The sequence below is a fragment of the Dendrobates tinctorius genome, unplaced genomic scaffold, assembly GCF_039654945.1.
Source record: "Dendrobates tinctorius isolate UK_male_01 unplaced genomic scaffold, ASM3965494v1 ptg000133l, whole genome shotgun sequence".
NCBI lineage: Eukaryota > Metazoa > Chordata > Amphibia > Anura > Dendrobatidae > Dendrobates > Dendrobates tinctorius.
In genome coordinates, this window is record NW_027361801.1 from 26370510 (window position 1) to 26394068 (window position 23559).

The 23559-nt window shown below is 47.1% G+C and overlaps 1 protein-coding gene across 2 annotated transcripts in view; it reads right to left on the reverse strand.

Moving 5' to 3' along the window:
- Positions 1-17325, reverse strand: part of MCF2 (MCF.2 cell line derived transforming sequence) — a 251763-nt gene extending 234438 nt beyond the window's left edge. The window contains exon 1 of one of the 2 annotated variants that reach the window (XM_073543572.1): positions 16757-17325. In XM_073543572.1, the coding sequence (XP_073399673.1) occupies positions 16757-16859 (103 nt within the window). In that variant the 5' untranslated portion in view covers positions 16860-17325. The remainder of the gene's footprint in view (positions 1-16756) is intronic. The other variant, XM_073543571.1, reaches the window with a different exon arrangement.
- Between the last annotated feature and the right edge of the window lie 6234 nt (positions 17326-23559).

Below are 23559 nucleotides of genomic sequence, written 5' to 3' on the forward strand. Positions count from 1 at the left end.
AGATTTGACCAACCCCTATACAGGGATCATTAGGGAGCAAGCTCAGGGACCTCTAGTACCACGGATGCCAGGACCAGGGGTCGGCTCAGGGAAAAACGTAAAAACAGAGAAGAGACTGTGAGGTGGTGAGAGGGTAAAAACTGAGCAGGGAAGGAGCAGGAGAGGTACGGAGGAGGTAAAGCATGAGATGGAGAGGTTATAGGGCAGTGGGAAGCGGAGGTGGAGACGGTTGCTGACTGAGGAGAGCAGAGGTGGAGATGGTAACCAGGACTGAGGAGAGCGGAGGTGTAGATGGGCAGCAGGCACCAGGAAGACACAGGGCAGGTGCGGACTCTGGAAGAGAAGGAGGGAAAACAAAGGGTTTAGACGCAAGCTATGCAGGTCCAAAGCTAGTGGCAGCAAGACGGGCCTAAATATGGAAGTAACTCAATTATCAGGCGCCTCCACTAAGGGAGGGCGGCCTGAAATACCCGGCACCTGTCCTCCATTGGACAGACAGCGCTGCCGGGTCAGGTTACTCAGGGGAATATGACCGGCAGGTGCACACGCGGTCGTGCCCTAAGGTGCATGAATGAGTAGCCCCCCTCTGGGGCCAAATCTTGACTTATAATCCCACATCCAAGACCCCAGGAAAGGCCCAAAACACCCACATTTGTTGTAAATTAGCATCAACTATGCCCCTTTAGCGATCAGGGATATGAATTGTCCTTCAGATATCTGCACCGAGGTGCCAAGACGCCACAATGGCTGGGGCAGGGTCATTAGATACCGAGCTACGGCAGCAGACTCTACCCTCTGGGAAGGAAAGCTAAACTTTGACTGCATCTAACCCATGCTATGATTTTCCTGCGTTCAGCACAACGGTAGTAGATTTATTCTTTGTATGTACATTCCTCAATTTACAAAATCAAGTCAAGACAAAAACTGCTGGAGCATAAGTGCTGAAAGTGGTGGTGTCATTACTGTGACAGACACCCGCTAACCTCCTTTTAGCCCTGGCTTAGATCAGGCATGATCACAACCTTACATGCCGGGTCATGCCAAGCACAGATGTGAGTCAGACGTCCTCTAATTGGCAGCGCCTCATTATCTGTGAGGTCATGATTTCTGTATATGCCAATTTACATCTAATTTACGGAAATACTTACTGTTACATATGTATAATGTTCTCGTCATTTGTTTTGGTTATAACTATTGGAATTATACCAGTTTAGGTCTCATTCACACTTCTGAGAATATGAAAGGCAGCACTCACCAGTCTCTTCTGTGAATTAAAAGCCCTTTATTTCAAAAATAATCCAGACATCCATCTAGCGGTAGTGCGGCGTGCAGGGGGAGACATGCAGGAGAACAGGTGGGCGACGGCCGTTTCGCGCTCACATAGCGCTTCTTCAGGTCCAATCTACTCACAGGTGGCTCGATAAATATAATTTAGTAGGAAACTTGAAATTTGGAAATTGCTCTTTTTGTAATTTACACATTACAGGAAAATCCATACAAGTGGGTCCCAAACACCATAATGTAAAAGAATTTATTTCATGTCGCACGAAATATGTGGTGTATATTATTTTTTGTCCCTGACATTTTTTTATATAGGGAAAACTATTTGTCCACTATTTATCAGGTTCAGAGAACACTTTAATTCTATTTCTTCAGGCAAAGGATCACCTAGATTGATTAGACACACGCAGCAACATCATAATGCCAATTCTCTTTTATTGCGATTTGCAGGTCTAGAAAACGTCAAGTACCCTATTCAAGGAGGAGACCATAACCACCTATTATTAATCAGAGAGGGAAAATGGATTTTAAATGCTGAGGCACAGGGCCCTGTTGATTTAAATAAAAAAATAGGCATGTCCATTTATCTATAAATTGCATTCGTGTTGTTAAATATATAAATATATGTTAATGTTGGTGTTTCCACCTCCTATAAGAGGAAGTGATTGCACCCGTGTGTAGATTGGACCTGAAGAAGCGCTATGTGAGCGTGAAATGGCCGTCGTCCACCTGTTCCCCTGCACGTCGCACTACCACTGGCCACTAGATTATTTTTTAAATAAAGGGATTTTAATTCAGAGAAGACACTGGTAAGTGCTACCTTTCATATTCTCTTTTCTGGATACTTACTGCATTGTTGGCTATTGCATCACCATAAAGAAATACTTCAGCAACTGTCAGACTCTGTGTAAGGGGGTGAAGAGGAAGAAGAGCCTAAAAGGGATTACCTCTCCTGCTCCGTGTCCAGAACCACCCGGTCAGGGTTGCCAGGGGGAAGACTTTCTGGCCAGGACCGACTGAACCATGTGACAGTGGGGGGCAGTGACCAAAGGAAAGGGGCAGTGGACAGGAAGCTGTGCAGGGTGAGGGCGTGAAAGCAGAGCGCGCCAGAGAGCAGAGCGCGTGGGACAGAGAGCAGGCCGCAGCACTGCGCTCCAAAAGAGAGAACACCCCGTCAAATGACTGAGATTGAAGGATGAGGCGCTGAGAGCGCCGTATGTGAGTACGTGGACTCAGTGGCCTCCGTGACTAGAGGAGACTTCCCCCCACAGTGCAGACAGTGACACGAGCGCGCAGTCCCGGGGACCACAGTTACAAGCTAGAGCCCCTGAGTAGTAAAGAGACTTCACAGTGGGCGTAGCATCGTTCCTGCAGAGAGACAGGCGGGGTATCATATAGAGACTCAGAGCAGGGGAGACTCAGGTTCACATCATCGCCCTGCTTCTTGCTTTAACCCCTGGAGGCCCCAACTTCATTCATAGTAGAGACTTTAGAGACTGCAAGTGCCTTCTGCTCCTCCCTGCGTGGAGAGAAAATCCCTGTAAGTAAACCTTTAACTCTTGGTCTGTCTCGGATCCGTGGCGACATCCTCAGTACCTGCAGTTTATTACATCTGCATGTATAAGACTGTTGCAACACTGGTGCCTACCCATATCCTCACCTCTGTGTGCTCATTCACACTTCTGTGCTTAAACACGTATGTGAGAAAATAGTGCCGGTGTCAGCAGTGTCTTCCATCAGTGTGTCATCAGTGCTTTTCACAATGGATGAATAAATAAATGGGCAGGGTGGCTAAGTGGTTAGCACTGAAGCCTGGTAGTGGAGTGCCCTGCAGGGCCAGGGGTTACTCGGTACCGGGCTCGTTAGGCTCTTTTAAAGGGGATGTCACGGTGGCAGTGACCCGGTCCGTGGCCCTGGGGTCCAGTAATTAATTAGAGGATAGTTATGTGGTGTTTAATTGTGACGCCACCCGTGGTGTTCGGCAATGGGTGGCCGACGCTGCGGTTTTGGTCCTCTGGGGCTGATGGTGACGCAGCAAAGATGGTTCAGCTCCCCACGAGTAGAGCAGGGCCCCAGGGCAAATATATTTGATTGTTCAGATGGTGGTGAACGTTGGGGTGCAGAGAATAAGTGAAGTACACAGAGAGGTGCAGTTTTCTTTACCTTTTTACTTGAAAGTAGTTGCATTCTGGGGTACCACATACAGATGATGGATTGAGTCCGGCCTGCCTGGAGGCAATCAGGGGATCCACCCTGCCAGGTGGGGTGGGGACCTTCCTACTGCACTCTGATTTCAGGTCCCTGCTGCTTGTAGATAAGCTGCGTCCCTCTCCTCAGTGATGATCTCTAACCTGTATGACTGACAGCGTGAGCCTATATCACGGGTACTGTCCTTCTCACTGTCAGCCCCGGACTCTTGGTCTGCTGCCATGCCTTCAGGTATTCAGTGTGTCCAAGGAACTTGCAGTCCCCTGTACTCCAGATTCGGCTGACAGGACGTACAGCTCCTGCCCAGCCAAGGACTCCGGCGTCCCTTTTTATATTAGCGCTTCACTCTGGGGTCAGCTATACCCCATTTTAGTTCCCCCGAGCCCTTGTCTCTGCTCCTGTCCCTTCCCTCTCCACAGACCAACTCCAACTGACTGTCTTGTCATGAGCTCCAGCTGCTCCCGTTTCCATGACAGCTCCCTTGTTTACTCTCTCAGCTGACTACTTACTGACTCACTAACCCCACCTGCTGGCCAGAATTTATAAGTACGCTCCCCTTTCTGACCCGCAGCAGGAATTGTCATGTAACCTGTGTTACCTGGCATGGGGACCCCCCTCCTGCCTCCAGGTATGACATCACCCCTTAGAGGGAAGCAATGTCTATTGGGGAAGCTTTGCAATTTCTTACTTTCTCCATCTGTGAAAAACACTGATGACACTGATGGTAAAAGTGAACACAATGTTGTCATACCTCTGGGGTCCTGCGAAGTCGAGCGTCACAAGTGTCTGTGAACTCTGATGGCGTGGGAAGCCAGCTCTTCAGACATTTTTACACACACATGTAATGACTCCCGCTGTATATAGCACTACCTGCACTAAAACTTCTCCCCTCAGCCTGGACCTCGGCATCCATGGGGGGTCCGTGGGCAAAACATGCTGACATGTCTGTTTTTTGCCGTCAGCTCGGATGGCAAAACGTCCCGCACACATGCACACGGAGAACACACATTGATGTCCTCCGTGTGACACACATCAGCACCGGGGAAGAAGCGCTACAGTAAGAGCTGTTCCCCAGTGGCAGGTGCTGAAGCCGGCTGTCATAATTCTCCCCTGCTCTGCCAGTGACCAGAGGAGAATGGTGAGCGTTATATTAAAGTCTGAATGACAGCAGGTGGGGACTGTGGAATACCCTGATCATCCGAACCTAATGTCACTGTTATTAGCTGCAGCAGGTGTCGGATAATGGGGGTAAGAGTCCTAAAAGCCCCCACCTGCTGTCGTTCGGACTTTAATATAAAGCTCATCATTCTCCTCTGCTCGCTGGCATGTGGTACTGATGCGGCACACGGGTGACACACGATTGCCACACATGTGCCACATGTAGTACACACACGGAAACACAGACACGGATATCTCTGGTACTGGTTTTTCCGGTACCAGAAAAAAACGGATGTGTGAAAGAGGCCTAAGAGAGTCCATCATCACATCATGACTGTTAAAACCAGGCACAGGAGCTATTTTCAACCTTGGCGAGGCCAAACAGTTCAGCACACCTCCCCACCTAATTGTTTTCCATTTTTTCCATTATGAAGTTCGAGTTAGTCTGTTATCAATTTTCAACATACACAGTGTATAAATTATTAACCCCATCCCACACATTACTGTTCATGTATGACAGACTATGGGTGCAGGGATCCGCCAACGGCGGGACTTTATTTCAGTTGAATGTGCATCCTTGGTGTTTTGATCACCCGTTTTTGCATTTTAATGCAATGTTGCAACTACCAAAAAAACGTAATTCTGGTGTTTTGAAGTTTTTTATCGTTACGTCGTTTACTGATCAGATTAGTTATTTTTATGTATTGATAGATTCTGAACGCAGCGATACAAAATATTTGTATTTTTTATTTCTTTTTTTTAGCTGTTTTATTTTGAATGGGGAGAATGTAGGGTGATTTCAAACTTTTGTATTTTTTTGCTTTTTTTAATATTTTTTTTTTACTTTACACTTGCTTCAATAATCTCTATGGGAGACCAGAAGCTGCGATCATCCGACAGCTTGTGCTACACAGAGCAGGGCTTCAGACCTGCTTTGTGTAATTAAAATGATCACTTGCTATGTCCATCGACCGATGGACGGCACTCATAGCTATCCGGCCATGACAACCACAGGCATCTCCTGCAAACCCCGGGTTGTCTTGCGAACCCATTGGCGACCTGCGGTCATGTGACACAGGTGCCAATGGGCGAGGTTCGTGATGCGCTTTCAGCGCGTGCATGTTAAATGCCGCTGTCAGAGAGTGACAGCTACATTTAACATGTTAACACCCGCGGGTGGATCGCAATTCCACCCGCGGCTGTTAGGGGCACATGTCAGGTGATGAAATCACCTGACATATGTCATAAAAGATTCAGGATCATTGCCGAAGCCCACATCAAAGGGGGGAGACCTGACATGCGCCATATATGCCCTGCACATGTCATGAAGGGGTTAACATGCACAATTTTGTAGTGTAACGTACAGACACTTAGAGGGGCTGGGGAACCACAGACAGGGAGAAGAAAACTCAGTGCACAGTTCGGCCCCTGTGCACTGACATATAATATAATTAGCAGAAAACTTCAAATGATTATAGAAAAACAACAAAGCGAGTTTCTTTACCAAAGATATCAATGTAATCAGCATTACAGCACCATTATAGCCATGACTTTTCTTTACTTTACAAAATGTTGCTGACATGTTCTCTTTTATTCATTAGATCCTAGGGGGGCTATAAAAATGTGAACAAAACAAGTTAAAAAAGTTTAACAAAATATTTAAAAAATGTAAAAGAAAATAAATGTTCAAATCACTCCCCTTTTACTATTTCGATAAAATAAAAGCATATTCAGTTTTGCTGCATCTGTAAATGTTGTAAAGGGAAGCGAAAAGAAATGTGTGGTTTTTTTGGTCATCATTCCTACTGAATAATTAATTCATAAAAATAGATCAAGACAAGACTTCATACAACTCCACAGAGAGAAAAACAGAATAAATGTAGGTCTTAAAATATGGCGACACAAACCAATTTTTTTTTTCACAAACTTATGAATTTTTAAAAGCAATAAAAAAGAATAACTTTGTCATCATTGGAATCCCACTGACCTAGATGATGTAACCTCAATATTGCCAAGTTATTTTTTGCTACATAATAAATTGAGTAAAAAGCAAGACCTCAAAAAAAATGCAGATTTGTAAGACATTTTTACCATTTCACCCCATCTGGAATTTTTTCACATTTTTCAGTATTTTATATGTATATGCTAAAGTGAATTGTCTAGTTTAAAACTACAACTTGTCTTGCCAAAAAAGTCTTCATATTCTGATGGAAGTCACGAGAGGAAGAAATAAAAGTGCTAAAATGAATACCGTATGTTACAGTTTCAGGAAAAAAATAAAGATGTACCTGAAAGTGGACCCTCTGGGTCACGGCTCCAGAGCCCCCGGGGGAGAGTGCCCAGGTGAGGACCACCCCCTATACAGGGAGTGTTCGGGACAGGCCACCAGGGGATAGAGCAACAACAGCCGGAACCAAAGGGACGACTGAAGCAAATAGAAAGAAGGCACTGACGTGGACAATAAGCAAGGCACTGGGCAAGGCAGGGACCCAGTGGGGTACAGGACTGGAGAGCCAGGGGAGCACAGGACTGGAGGCTGAAAGGTAAAGGAGCACAGTGATGAATAAGGAGTAGGACGGCAGGTAACCGAAAAGGAGGGGAGAAAGCAGGGAGCAGGACAGAGGGAAGAAAGCCTCAGGGAGACTGGGAGGGCAGAGCACTGGAAAGGCAGACCTGGAAAAGGCAGGCAGCGAACAAGGAAGAGCAAAGGCACTAACAAGCACGGACAGAGAACGAGAGGGGGCCTGAGGACAGTGAGCACCGCAGCAGACAGCGTCACCGCATAAGATAATCAGGTGTCTTACCTGAGCCGGCACCGGGCATATGTAGCGGTGGGCGCCGCCATATTGGGGGCGGAGCTAGCGCCGGACCGAGCGCGCAGCAAGATAAGCAGGAGCAGGGACTGGCGCCGTGACAGTACCCCCCTCTTTACGCCCCCTCCTCCTAATGTTGGAGAGGAACCGTTTCATGATGCGGGGAGCATCAATGTTCTCTTGAGGTTCCCATGATCTCTCCTCGGGACCGAAGCCCTTCCAATCAACCAAAAACAGAGTCTTTCCTCTCACAGTCTTCCTAGCCAGAATATCTCGCACCTCAAAGGTGTTATCCGAACTACATGGTTGGGAAGTTTTAGAAGGTGCAGAATGAAAGTGGTTAAATACGGCTGGTTTAAGGAGAGACACATGGAAGGTGTTGGGAATCCTTAACGAGGCGGGTAACCTCAACTTGTAAGCTACGTTGTTGACCCGACTTAAGACCTCAAAGGGACCAATGTAACGTGGACCTAACTTGTAGGAAGGGATCTTCAACCTGATATATCGGGAAGCTAACCAAACCTTATCCCCAGGGCGATACGGGGAAACGTCTAGCCGTCTCTTGTCGGCATACCGTTTCATTCTGAGGCTGGCACTCTCAAGAGCCACTTTGGTCTCCCTCCAAATCTGAGAGAAGTCTAAGGACAAGGAATCTGCTGCCGGCACACCCGAGGTGGGGGACACAGGAAGAGGAATGCCGGGGTGTTGACCAAAAACCACAAAAGAGGGAGATTTGGAGGAGGCTTCACGAGGATGATTGTTGTAGGCGAATTTTGCCCAAGGAAGGAGAGAGACCCAGTCGTCTTGATGAGCATTGGAAAAATGTCGAAGGTAAGATGTTATGGCTTGATTGACTCGCTCGACTTGACCATTCAACTGAGGGTGATAGGCTGAGGAGAAATCCAATGTTATCTTCAGTAATCCGCAGAGAGCTCGCCAAAAACGGGAGGTAAACTGGACTCCTCGATCCGAGACAATATGTTGAGGAAAACCATGAAGGCGAAAAATGTGAAGCAAAAAGATCTTTGCCAACTCGGGAGCGGTAGGTAGACCAGGCAGAGCGATGAAGTGGGCCATTTTGGAAAAACGATCCACGACCACCAATATCACCGTACATCTAGACGAAGGAGGCAAGTCAGTGATGAAATCCATGGCAATATGAGTCCATGGGTTTGCAGGTACTGGTAACGCATGCAAGAGGCCCGCAGGAGCATGCCGGGGAACTTTGTTCCGGGCGCAAGAAGGACAGGAAGCAATGAAGTCTTGAACATCCTTGTGAAGCGAAGGCCACCGGTAATGGCAGGAGACAAGTGAGAGAGTCTTATTAATTCTGGCATGTCCAGAGAATCTTGAAGAGTGACTCCAGCGTAGAACCTTTAATCTTTCTTCACTCCGAACAAAGGTCTTACCAGATGGTGGGGAGACCAGGCCTACTGGAGCCACGGTAGGGATCTTGGCAGGGTCAATGAGATGGTTTGGACCCTCCTCCTTGTCAACAGACATGAAGGACCGTGAAAGAGCATCCGCCTTGATGTTCTTCTCCCCGGGTCGGAAGTGGAGTTCAAAGTCAAATCTTTCAAAAACAGTGACCATCTGGCCTGTCGAGGGTTGAACCTCTGGGCGGACTGAAGATAGGCCAAATTCTTGTGATATGTAAAAATGATGAACGGATGGAGAGCACCCCCGAGAAGATGGCGCCATTCTTCAAGAGCCATCTTTATGGCCAAGAGTTCCCTATCTCCCACGGCATAGTTACGTTCAGGAGCGAAGAACACCTTAGAAAAGAATCCGCAGGTAAGAGTGCGGCCCGAGAAGGACTTCTGCAGGAGAACTGCTCCAGCTCCCACCGAGGATGCGTCCACCTCGAGGATAAATGGCCTGCTGGCATCCGGGCGATGAAGTACTGGAGACTTAGCAAATTCTTGTTTCAGAGCCACGAAAGCAGCCTCTGCTGCAGAGGGCCAACGATTGGGTTCGGCCCCTTTGCGGACAAGAGCTGAGATGGGTTTCGACAAAGACGAGAAATGAGGGATAAATTGCCTATAATAATTGGCAAAGCCCAAAAACCGCTGGATTGCCTTGACTCCGGAGGGACGTGGCCAATTGAGGACTGCCGAGACTTTCTCAGGATCCATCTCTAGTCCCGAGTTCGAAACGATGAAACCAAGAAAAGGTAATGACGTTTGCTCAAAGAGGCATTTCTCCAATTTGGCAAAGAGATGGTTCTCTCTGAGTCGTAGAAGGACTTGGCGAACATCTCGGCAATGTGTGGCCAGATCAGGAGAGAAGACCAAGATGTCGTCTAGGTAGACTACGACACAGGAGTAGAGGAGATCCCGAAAGACATCATTGATGAGTTCTTGGAATACGGCCGGTGCGTTGCAAAGCCCAAAGGGCATAACCAAATACTCGTAGTGTCCATCACGCGTGTTAAACGCAGTCTTCCACTCGTCCCCGGAGCGTATGCGAACCAAGTTATAGGCCCCTCGAAGATCAGGCTTGGTGAATACTCGCGCCCCCTTCAAGCGATCAAAAAGTTTAGAGATGAGTGGCAATGGATACTTATTCTTCACCGTGATCCGATTCAAGCCACGATAATCGATGCACGGGCGCAGGGACCCATCTTTCTTCTTTACAAAAAAGAAGCCTGCTCCTGCAGGGGATAAAGACTTCCGAATGAAGCCTCTGGCCAAGTTGTCCTGGATGTATTCAGACATGGCTTGGGTCTCTGCCGGAGAGAGGGGATAAATCCTACCACGAGGTGGAATGGTACCAGGAACGAGCTCGATGGGGCAGTCGTAGGGACGGTGTGGAGGAAGAGTCTCAGCCTCTTTCTTGTCAAAAACATCCAAAAAATCATGGTACACCGGCGGCAATCCATGGGGAACAAGGGAAGGACGAGGATCACCAATGGGACGCACCGACAGCAGACACCGAGCCCGACAAGACTCCCCCCAGCGCAGAATGTTGCCATAATGCCAATCTAAGGTGGGCTCGTGGAGCCGCAGCCAAGGAAGATCAAGCAGAATAGGGTGAGAAATACCTGCTAGGACGTAAAACGTAATCCTCTCCTTGTGCAGCGCCACTACCTGCAACTCTACTTCATGAGTAACTAGAGTAACCGTCTCCAGCAGGGGCCAACCGTCTATGGAGGCGAGAACTTGCGGTATTTCCAAGGCCCTCACGGGAACAGAAAGCTTATTAACCTCCTCTAGCCTAATAAAATTCCCGGCGGCAGCCGAGTCCACATAGGCCACCAGAGAAGCCCGCTTCCCACCAACATGCAAGAGGACAGACAAAATGAGGGGGAGAGAGGTATCATCTACACCTATTGAGGCCTCTCTTACCTGGCCTAGGCGAGAAGTTTTCCGGACGTTCTGGACAAGTTCGGATGAGATGGGAACCGCTACCACAGTAGAAACACTGACCGTGGAGGCTCCTCTCCCTACGATGCTGGTCTGAGAGCTTCAGGCGATCCACCTGCATCGGTTCGGGCGTCGGAGGTGAAGGGAGACTCCTGGGTCAAGAACTGGGTGGCTTGCGGGCAGAAGAAAAAGGACGAGAAACCCTTCTCTCCCTAGCGGGTTCTTGAAAGCGGAGGTAAATTTGCACAGCTAAGGAGATCAAATCCTCAAGAGCTGTTGGGGTGTCACGACCTGCGAGCTCGTCCTTTATACGACTAGAGAGGCCTTGCCAGAAAGCACCCACCAAGGCCTCATTATTCCAACCTAAGTCTGAAGAAAGAGTCCTAAACTGGATAGCATACTGGCCTACAGTTAAAGAACCTTGACATAGGTTAAATAAAGCCTCAGTGGTGGAGGCTAAACGGCCCGGTGCGTCAAAAACTCGACGAAATGTATCCAGAAAAACGGAAAGCTGCGTAACTACTGTATCATCTCGTTCCCAGAGCGGATTGACTCAAGCCAAAGCGTCCCCCTCAAGATGAGAAATGATGAAGGCCACTTTGGCAGTAATTAAAAATGGAGGCGGCACTGATTTAAAAACCCCCGGCATAACTTAGCGTCTCCGCTATATAGGGGTGGTTTGGCCAACCGGGGAGGAGGATGGGAACCTGCGGCTGGGGGAGCAGATGCGGCCGAGTGCAAAGCGAGCAACCGACCGTCCACCGAAGCCATGTAGCTGAGGATATGCGACTGGGTGTCTCGCTGCTGCGCCAATTCCTGTTGCAAGCCAGCCAACTGGGGGCGTTGCCGGGGTCAGAGGACTGGAGGGCGGAATGACGTGAGTCCATAGTTTTCATGAAGGACATCATGCGTGTCTGATTCTCCCGAAGGAAGAATAACTCCTTCTGAGCGGCCGTGGCTCCAGCGGGGTCCAGGGCCTGATTATGCTGTTACGGTTTGAGGAAAAATAAAGATGTACCTGAAAGTGGACCCTCTGGGTCACGGCTCCAGAGCCCCCGTGGGCAAGTGCCCAGGTGAGGACCACCCCCTATACAGGGAGTGTTAGGGACAGGCCACCAGGGGATAGAGCCGCAACAACCGGAACCAAAGGGACGACTGAGGCAAATAGAAAGAAGGCACTGACGTGGACAATAAGCAAGGCACCGGGCAAGGCAGGGACCCAGTGGGGTACAGGACTGGAGAGCCAGGGGAGCACAGGACTGGAGGCTGAAAGGTAAAGGAGCACAGTGATGAATAAGGAGTAGGATGGCAGATAACCGAAACGGAGGGGAGAAAGCAGGGAGCAGGACAGAGGGAAGAAAGCCTCAGGGAGACTGGGAGGGCAGAGCACTGGAAAGGCAGACCTGGAAAAGGCAGGCAGCAAACAAGGAAGAGCAAAGGCACTAACAAGCACGAACAGACAACGAGAGGGGGGGCCTGAGGACAGTGAGCACCGCAACAGACAGCGTCACCGCATAAGATAATCAGGCGTCTTACCTGAGCCGGCGCCGGGCATATGTAGCGGTGGGCGCCGCCATATTGGGGGTGGAGCTAGTGCGTCACATGATCCAGGAGGCCGCACGCTGTGTGCTGGTACACGTCGCCGAGGGAGCCGGAGGCCAGGCGCGGGGGCGCGCTGAGGAGCAGGAGCGCGCCGGACCAAGCGTGCAGCAAGGTAAGCAGGAGCAGGGACTGGCGCCGTGACACCGTATTTGCCATGCGGTTAAAAGGTTAAATAGTTATCTTAAACTTGATGAGGCTGGTTTATGCAATTTTAAATTTTAAGTCAGAGTGACTGTATTATCCTTTATAAAAGTTGTACTCAATCCTCGTTTACCTAGCCTGATTGACAGCTCCTCAGTGTCCCACCTACCTGCTGAGCTCTCACACTGCTCAGTACAAGCTGCAGTAAGGCTGGAGGCTAAATGCACTTGGACTCATGAGTTCTCATAGAAACACATGCAGCCGCACACTTTAAATACCTCTGTAGGGGATGGACTGACCTATGGACCTGTCTGATAAAGAGGGAAATGCAAAGAGATGATGTATACAATGCTTTATTCTGACTTGTATGTATATTGTGTGGGACAACAGCTAGAATTAGTGAAAGATGGTGTAGTACCGGCTTTTGGCCACAAGATGGAGACAGAGAGCAGTGAGAAAAGGACTCAACAGCAAGCCTTAGGCTAAGGAAACCGCATAGACATGGTGGGCGGAGTTACGGGACTGAGAAGGGGATTTCCAGAAAGAGGAGATATAAGGAAGGAGAGTCCCAGGGGAAGGGCAGACACCCAGGAGGAAGAGAGAAGCCAGAAGAGCTCATGAGAGGACAGAGGAAGGAGAAGCTCAGGAAAGACAGAAGAGAAAGAGATGGTGACTAGGAGAAGGGGGTTGCCCTGAGAGGAGAGCTGCAGGATGGGACGGCAGTGACTAACGGAGGTCTGGGGTACAGGACGGCTGGACACCGAAGAGTGAGTAGGTCTTGCAGCAGACAGACTCAAACGGGGGAAACGCTGTGACAGTGGGCCTAACGGCAGCCACAGTGAAGGAACCCAGAGGTCTTCTCAAACAGAAGCTGAAGGAAGGTGACATATACCCAGGCCAGGGAACAGAAGCTGTTGTGTCTGCTGTGGATGTCAGGAAGACACCCAATAAAGTTTGGACCTGATTGAACGGATTTCTGCGTCTGTCTCCCGTCTGTTCCGCAGCCGAAAGGGACCACCCCCCCCCCCAGTTGGCACATGTACTAAACCTCCATTCAGTATTCTCGCATCAATCACTCACACGGCACTGTTGCATCCAGCTTCAAGCACCTCCTCTGACAGTTAACATCATCCAGTTTCCAGCTTGCCATACTTAAATTATCTCCAAACCCCCAAAGCCAGAATATCCATATTCAGATCTGCTCTTCTGTGCAGAGCCACTCAAAAATTCATCATCTTGAGACCTGCTGTATTATTGTCAGTCAATAATTGTTAAATGGAAATTAACTAAACTTTAACGCAATGACATTGACTTTCTTGAGGGATAAGTCTAAGGTTTGCTTCGGCCAAAAGCCTGTCACAGCAGAATAATGACACGTCAACCTATAATCCAGCTCTGGGCCCATCCGCTCTATAGCATTAGTATTGATAGGCACTTCCTGTAAGCAAATGGCAGCTCATCACTTAACTGGCAAAGTGTTTTTCAAGGAAACGTCAGGATGAAAAGTGAAGAACAGAAATGACTGTTGCGATATGTACAATCTGCAAGGGGATATAATTGTGAAATAGCAATAAAGCGGCAACATTTCATTCATAGGCAGAGAATTCCATTCCAATGGTCTGCCTTGGACAATTACATTTTTATTAGACCAGTCCCCCTCGTCCTTAAGCTGCCACGGAGACTTTCACACCCAGTTATTAATTTTAATCACTGAAAGAAAGTGTTCACTGCCCCTATGGTGCAAGAATTGCACAGTCTTCTTTTCAAGCAAATCGGTGGCCTGTCAATGTCATTCATGGACATGCAGGGTCACCACAGTTGGTGACTACACGGCTGGTGTCTATTTTATCTAATACATAAGAGTCTTGACTTCTGAACCCCCTATGTTACACGATTATCAGTATTTTTTCTTCTAGAGCGCACTTTGCTTCCTGCTTGCTTTGGGGGGAGGCTGGGCTTCTGCTTGAATGACAGCTCAGGCCATAGCATAGTCCCGCTGCTGACCCAAACAGTGTGCTCCTGAAGCTCCTACATGAGGCAGCTTTGTTACCAGAGCATCAGCCGTGCAATGGGACTGAAGCTGGACAAGATCAAGAGCGAACAGTGACCTCCTGCGATTCTGGCCGGCTGACCTACTACCAGCACAGGCCAGCCGTGTACATGCAGAATTACTTCCTATGACATACATTTTGCTTCTAATATGGGCATTTCAGCACACAGAAGTATAGAGAGAGAAACTGTGAAAAGGAATGCAACAAATCCCCCCCCCCCCCCCCCAAGTCAGAATTCAATAAAACTAAACTCTTCAAAATGTTCAGTAAAGAGAGGATCTTACATGACCCTCAGTAGGAGCTATCCAAGTATTTAAGGAGAGATCCTTAAAGCGCTCCACTGGCTCTAATAGAGTAATGATATTTCTGCTTAGATTACAGGCTAACTGATATTTAATGCTTACAGGGTACTTGGCTATATATGTATATATAAATGTACATGTCTACCTTGCTTCACCATGTGCACAGATCATGGGCTTATGAACTTTACATTGAGCCCGACACTGGTCTGTGCTGAGCTCCTATCCTGAGACCCCCAATGATTGTTTAAAAAAAAAATAACACTCACCGGTCAGACGTAGTGAGCTTCTGTATGAGCGCCTCGCTCCTGCCTGCAACGCAGCGCACTTCAAAGTGTTTTTTTTTTTTTAATTATCAGTGTGGGGTCTTAGCAAAAACCCCCAACGTTCTGCATTATATGTTGGTTTGAGAAAAAATGTTTAAAAAAGAGACAGGTAGTTTGCATACCCTTGAATGACTATTCTTATGCTCTTAGATGGAGGAATTTTCAAAATTGCTTGTAAAATTGGAGTCTGGAACTACTGGAGAGTGCTATTAGCTCCCGATCCTGGGCAACTACAGTGATACTGCTCTTCCGGTGCTGCAGAGGCAAAGCTAGCAACGCACAGTATTGACCAGCGGCGCAACAATGATGCTTGTCCGAACTGTCAATCAGGCAGGAAAGCTCTCCCTCCAAAGAAGCAGGATGTCTGGAGGCAGGGGAGCTGTGTGCTACTGAACTGACAAGATGGGAATAAACCTTTAGGCTAGGGTCACACAACAGTATACCAAAATTGGTCTGATTTTCATCCAGATTTTTTTTCTCACTAATCAGTTATATACAATCTGATTTTTTTTCCTGCAGCAGCTATTGATCACTTACAGGACCATTTACAGTTTCCCATGTTACAGAATTGCAATAGATCTAAAAAAAAAAAATCAGTTGCTATACTGTGGCTCCATATGGAATTCAATTTTTTTTCTCGTTCCCATAGACATAAATGGGTGAATCTCATCCAATTTTCAGAGGAAAATCGAGCATTTTTTTTCATGTGCAGATTCAGTCAGCCAAAAAAATCATTCATCTGTACTATCTCATTGAATAACAGTGAGTGATAGCCATTTTTTAATAGACACCACTCTGGCCAAATATCGTGTGAAGAAGCCCTTAAAGAAAGTCATATGAATAATGCCTATTAAACAAAGTACTGCTCCAGATATGGGACTTTCAGACATTTTCATGGGGCAGTCTGGGTAACGTAGATTAGGAGCCATACCGGGGACAGGGACTGATGTGAATGGTGACACTCTCTGTACAATGCTGTGAAATATGGAACCAAAGGTGCTACAATAAAGACTTATTAAAGGGTGACCCCAATCGCTCCATTCAAACTTCTCAAACCCAGTGGTCTGTTCTAACCAATCGAGTCATTCTTCACTTTGGAGTGAATCACTGATCATTTTTTTTTGGCTGGTATATCTCTTTAAGGCCATGATCACATGGTCAGTATTTGGTCAGTCTTTTACATCAGTATTTATAAGCCAAAACCAGGAGTGGGTGATAAATGCAGAAGTGGTGACGTGTTTCTATTATACTTTTCCTCTGATTGTTCTTACAAACACTGATGTAAAATACTGAGCAAATATTGAAGGTGTGAACGTGGCCTTAGTCTGGGCTTCTCCTGATGTCCCATCTATGAGCTCTCACTCCAGTGATACAAGTTTTCACTGCTGACAAGGAGGATCTAGCGCAGCACTGCAGTTACACTATGGAAGCTCAGATACAGGATGCTATATGCTGTATCTAGACTGCAAGAGGATGGTAACTATTACGGAAGGAGGTCAGAGGTGTACTTACTTTCCAGCAATGTGTACAGAAGAGAGGCCGCCTGCTGAAGACTGTAATACTTTTCCATTTCCACCTCTGTTATCCGGACTGTCTCCAGGGGTGCCATATCCATCCTAGGTCAATGAGGCTGGGCAGGGTCAGCACAGATGTGCCCCCATGTCATTCCACTATGTCTCATGGATGGGCCCCTTAAGTAATGTGCAATGACTGTGATTTGTGGTAGAGATCCTAGTCCAACTTTCCAGGGATGCCACTTGTAGTACCTGTCCCCAAATTAAAAATCAACTGAGCTTTAGCAAGGGCCACACATCAGTGCTGGGCATCCAATAAGCCAGCTCTCGGTGCATCACATCCACTAAGGTGCAGTGAGACTGCAGATCTGTCAGTGCCTGATAAAAAAAAAAATAGGAATCCACAGTGCCAACCAGACGTTCTCCCGCCACCAAAAAAACCCCAGTGTTCAAAGATCCTACACGTCCGCCTGATCCCAAGCCTCTCTGGCAAAGAACGTGACAGCAGCAGCTATTTGAGTCCAAGCAAGTTGATCACATCTGTGTTAGTGATAGCTGTGAGCAGCCAGAGCTCAAGTTCACTCCTCCCTCCCTGTAGTTTTTCCTGCCCAGAACCTACTATAATTGCTGCTAACTTCCCTGTCACATCCAATCAGCTGGGCCCCCGGCCCTATAAACAGGAATAATGCCCACACCACAGGGCTGCGTTACATAGAAAGTGAGGAATGTCACCGACCGGCGTTCTGCATCGTACATACACACCGGGGTTCAGATGTACATTTATTCTTAAAGCGATAAGCATTCTATATTTTTTATCCAGGAAAGATGCATCTTTGTACCGTGTTAGCCAGTAGATAGAAAAATATTCAGAATTGAGAGTCCTCAGTGGTTGATACCATCTTTTGAGTTAGCAATTAAAAGGTATCAACCACTGACGACACTCAATTCTGAATATTTTTTATCAGCAGCCAACAAATGGATAAACGTGATGATAGAGCTAAGATCGCAAAAACAATCATCCGAAATCAGGCGATTTTTCATCTGCGTCCTCATCCTTTTTTCTTGCACATCGGTTAATAACATTTACAAAGCCAAATGCCGCGTCTTATGCTAAGAATTGCAATTTATCCTTAGACAAATAGATGCAAAATGGATGATCCGTACGTGATCTAATTTTTTTTGAATGGGTGGGTGTCATCCAAAATACGGAAGAGATTGGTGCATGCGGAGATATTATTTCACGAGGATACTCTGTCTGGTCATCTGAACGGACCAATTGAATAATGCTTTCTGGGCCCATTGAAAATCCGGAAACCGGCCTGCATTCGAGATAAAGTTAACTTCCTTTAATCTGGCATCAGATAATTCGGAAAATTAAATGAAGCCAAGAAAAAAGATGGAGCAGAGAGAAGCCGTGGATTAAGAAAATGATGCAGTCGTTTTGTGTTAATATCTCGCTGTCCTACATCTGCCCGTGCCGACGTAAATGTACAGGAGTAGCTCTATATTCCACCTGCGTCCATCACATGGCTGCCAGTATAGGTGGCTTCTAGTGAATGAATGCAAGCAGAGATCTTAACAGATGTGAAGAATAAAATATACCAGCAAACGTGTAACTTCTCATTAAACCAAGGAAATTTGTAAACTGAGAGCAGAATAACTCTTTGTTAACCTTCTACCATCATCTAATAATCCAGAAATCTGAGAATCTAGAACAGGTGGCATTCATGACAGATTTAAAGAATTCTATCAGGACACAGTTAGACGGCGGTGTAAATCAGACCGAGATCAGAAAGCAGTGCACGGAATGGCCGGCGGCTCTCCCAACCTATAAGTGACTGCTTCGTGTATTCCAATGCAGCTGTCATGCTCAGGTCAGGAGAGCCGCCCGCCAGTCCAAGTGCTGCGTTCCGATCTCGGTCCGATTTATGCGTCCATCTGACTGCACCTTATTATTATTGATTGGTCTCTCCTGAACGATTTACACTGAAGATCACATTATTCAGATTGGCTCCTAGTGGGAGGGAGCCCTTCACTCATAGCACAAAGCTATAGCATTTGTCAGCAGCCACCACTAGGGGGAGCAAGACAATTTAAACAGCTTCTGTCATTTCCACAAACACTACACAAATTAATAGTACATGTGAATGAAAGGACAAAAGAAACTTTGTAATACAACTTATGTGAAAAAATCTACTTCTTTCTCCACTTATGAGCCACTTCTACTTCTCACTCGTCTCTTGAACTTACCATCCTGTATGAAAAGAAGATGAAATCCATCAGGATCAATTCAAGAAGGATTGTCAGCAGTGTTAGGTGTTATCTTACACCTCCTATTATACTCTGTGTATCAGGGAGGAGGACAAATGAGGACCATGGACAGACAAGAAAATAGATCTGTGCCTGATCTTCTCTAGCAACTTATTATCACATCCACAGTGCTGGATTCACACTGCACAGTATTACTGTATAATGTCCTCCATGCTACTGCTTCTGCCTATGTGTTGTTACAAAGGAGTCGGAAACCATCTCTGTGTGTCCTATGCATGACAGACATCATAGCAGCCACTCACCAGCTTAGAGACAACTGAAAATTGGCAGTACAAATGGTGAAATCTATGTCTCCGGGGCTCCTCATTCACAATGATATTTGCAGTGGTAAATTTTGTTTCGCAGCTATCACTGTGGCTTCTCGTCTACATGAGGTGAGGTTCACAGTGGAGATGCTATGTGGGAATGTAACCCTATAAGGGCTTATATATGCAAAAAAAAGTCTTAATTATAGGTCACGTTATATTATTTAAAAAAAAATAAGCAAATTAGTAATGATCACCTTCTATTTTTCTCCAGGCAGGACTGTTTTTTAATTTTTCAGACTTGAGCCATAGATGGTATTAGTTATTATTGTGCAGCGGGAGTTAGAAGTAGCCTAAAACCTACCTACTTATTTAATAAGAGGTTTAGATTTACAGATCACTCTCTCAAAAATACTTTACACTGCAGATCATCTTCTAGAGGGAGGGATCACACAGTTGTAGCATTTGTCCGCATCCACCACTAGAGGGAGCAACAAGACTTATACAGCTCCTCTTGAGGTTAACCATGAGTGCATGTGAAACTGCCTTAGGGTGAGATGAGCCAATCTGAACTGTAAAATTTTGGGGTTCGTACCGGAACCAAACTTTTAGGCCTCATTTTACTTTTATGAGGTTCAGGTTCTGTTTAAAGTTTGGGTAGAGTTCTTGTACCCGAACCGAACTCTGGACTAAAGTTTGGTCGAACTCGACGAACCTGAACTTCCGTGGGTCAGCTCATCCCTAGGTGCCACTCCTCCCATGGGCCTGCTGTTTATGAAAAATAAAAGGACTGGATCTGCCAGATGGATAGGGCCATGGAATATAATTCTTTAATGCTTGACTGTTCTTCCACTTTGCACTGCTGAACACCATGTTTAAAGCTGATCTCAGCTAACCTTGAATTGCTCTACATGTAATACAATTGGGTGATTGCCTGGATGTTGATTGCTGCCTTGAGACAGTGCCGGTGGATTATTTACTTTATGTATCCATTGAGTGCTTGATTCACCCACACAACAACGGGCAGCATGATTTAGAGCCGGGCTGCACGATTGAGAGTATAACAAACCAGGCTATATTCGTACAGCCCGGCGACGGATTCATGCTGCCAGTTGTTAGGGAGGCATGGATCAAGTGAAAGAATCCATTTAATTTAGTGTTGTGTTGTAATTTGTGTTAGAAATCCATTTGCAATTAGCGCCTCCTATTGGTGGTTGAAAGTGAACAACATTTTATAAGGAGTAAGGAAGACTTACTGGAGAACTAGGAATGTCGACTATCAAGGGAGTCAGTCAGACCAAATTTGCACTTCAAGCTAACAACATAGGCTCAGGGATGGAGCAGTGACAGTCATTCTTTCAGTTTTCAAATCCGTTCCTAAATTGCCAGAATAAAGACATATATTGACATTGGAAAAATAGCTTGCTGCCTCCTCCTTTTATGTTGATAGCTAACACAAGTTTGCTCAAAGCTAGTGCTGAGTGAAGATAAAATAAACCTCAGGCATGTGTGCCCTGTCCCTGTATAGGGAGCACACACATCACTCTCTCATCTCTGCTGACATTGCTTAGTACACAGCTATACTTCAAAATAGTTTTGAGGTAAGCAATGTCAGAGGAGAGGAGAGTGTAATGTGTGCGCTTGCTTCTGCACTGAAGTGATAGCAGAAAGGACAAGTGACACCAGCAGAATGATGTCTGTGCTCACTTATGAACTGAAGTGATAGCAAAAAACACGAGCGATGCCAGCAGAGTGGAGAGAGTGATTTGCTTGTTTGCTCCTGCACTGAAGTGATAGCAGAGAAGATGAGCGATGCCAGCAGAGTGCAGAAAGCAATGTGTGTGCTTGCTCATGCACAGAAGTGATAGCAGAGAAGATGAGCAATGCCAGTGTAAGGAGAAAGACCGGGCTGCGGGTACCTGTGCAATTCCGGGACCGGAACTGCCGATGCTGCGTCCAGTGTTGCAGGGGAGAAGGAAATGGGAGCCGGACAGGACCCATAACTTGGAGAGAAGGGGCGTGGTAAGCAGGGGGATGAGAGAAAGAGTAGCACGGGAAAAGCCAGAGCGTTCCCACTGGAGGAAGGAGAAGGCAGGGGCTGACTGTGCTCTGCGAAGTAAGGTGAAGCGTGGAGCAGAGACTCTGGAGGGGTTCAGTCAGGGCTCCGTCAGGGCTCCCGAGTACCAGTGAGCATGCAGAGGGATGGGCGCTGAGTGAAGCAGCACAGCTCGGGTGCACTGAGGAACGAGCACCAGGACAGCATTGTGGGGTGTGTATCCAGCTATCAGCGGGTGTGCAGGAAAGCACATGCCGAGTAGAGACTTGTGCAAAGCTCCACACTTCGACTCTGCAAATTGATGGACTAGGGGCTCAAAGGGCAGAACCGGTGACCGCCCGTTGCCGCCAGAAGTGGAACCGTGTGTAGGGCAGGGAAGCCTGAAGATACAGTGTCAGCATTCCATCATCTATTGGACCACACATGACTAAAGGACAGCGGAGTCATGAGTTGACTTTGATAGCAATACTGTTGCGTTGTATCACATTAACACTGTTTTCACTTGCTTGTCCCCTTCCTGTGATCTCCCTGTTATTCCCGTTATCTCCCTGCGAGGAGTTTATTGCTGTAAATTAAACCGCACTCTTGCTAACCCTTGCTCCGCATCCCTGCATTACTGCATCCGCTTACCTGCTTACACAAGCAGAGTGGAGAGAGACATGTGTGTGCTTGCTTCTGCACTGAAGTGATAGCAGACGAGATGAGCAATATCAGCAGAGTGGAGAGAGATGTGTGTGCTTGCTTCTGCACTGAAGTGATAGCAGACGAGATGAGCAATGTCAGCAGAGTGGAGAGAGATGTGTGTGCTCGCTTCTGCACTGAAGTGATAGCAGAGGAGATGAGCAATGCCAGCAGAGTGGAGAGAATGATATGTGTGCTCACTCCTGCACTGAAGTGATAGCAGAGGAGATGAGCAATGTCAGCAGTGAGGAGAGAGATGTGAGTGCTCACTCCTGCACTGAAGTGATAGCAGAGGAGATAAGCAATGCCAGCAGAGTGGAGAGAGTGATGTGTGTGCTCACTCCTGCACTGAAGTGATAGCAGAGGAGATGGAGATGAGCAATGTCAGCAGAGTGGAGAGAGAGATGTGTGCGCTGCTCCTGCACTGAAGTAATAACACAAGAGATGACTGTTGCAAGCAATGAGGAGAGAGTGATGTGTGTGCTCGCGCCTGCACTGAAGTGATAGCAGATGAGATGAGCAATGCCAGCAGAGTGGAGAGAGTGAGGTGTGTGCTCACTCCTGCACTGAAGTGATAGCAGAGGAGATGATCAATGCCAACAGACTGGAGAGAATGATGTGTGTGCTGGCTCCTGCACTAAAGTGATAGCAGAGGAGATGATCAATGCCAGCAAACTGGAGAGAATGATGTGTGTGCTGGCTCCTGCACTGAAGTGATAACAGAGGAGATAAGCAATGTCAGCAGAGTGGAGAGAGATGTGTGTGCTGGCTCCTGCATTAAAGTGATAGCAGAGGAGATGGAGATGAGCAATGTCGGCAGAGTGGAGAGAGAGATGTGTGTGCTGCTTCTGCATTGAAGTAATAACACAAGAGATGACTGATGCAAGCAATGAGGAGAGAGTGATGTGTGTGCTCACTCCTGCACTGAAGTGATAGCAGAGATGAGAAATGCCAGCAGAGTGGAGAGAGTGATGTGTGTGCTTGCTCCTGCACTGAAGTGATAGCAGAGGAGATGAGCAATGTCAGCAGAGTAGAGAGAGATGTGTGTGCTCGCTCCTACACTGAATAGCAGAGGAGATGATCAATGCCAGCAGACTGGAGAGAATGATGTGTGTGCTGGCTCCTGCACTGAAGTGATAGCAGAGGAGATGAGCAATGTCAGCAGAGTGGAGAGAGAGTGCTCGCTCCTACACTGAAGTAATAACACAAGAGATGACTGATGCAAGCAATGAGGAGAGTGTGATGTATCTTCTTGCGCCTGCACTGAAGAGATTAAACTTATAATGGAACAAAAATTCATGGACTTAAGTGCGCTGCTGAACAAATATCGAATCCAGATTAGATAAAAGGATTAACCTTTTATTTCCCAACGTGTTTCGAAGTAGATAATACTTCTTCCTCAGCGGATGACAGATATATATCATGCCCTGAGGAAGAAGTATTATCTACTTCGAAACGCGTTGGGAAATAAATGGTTAATCCTTTTAT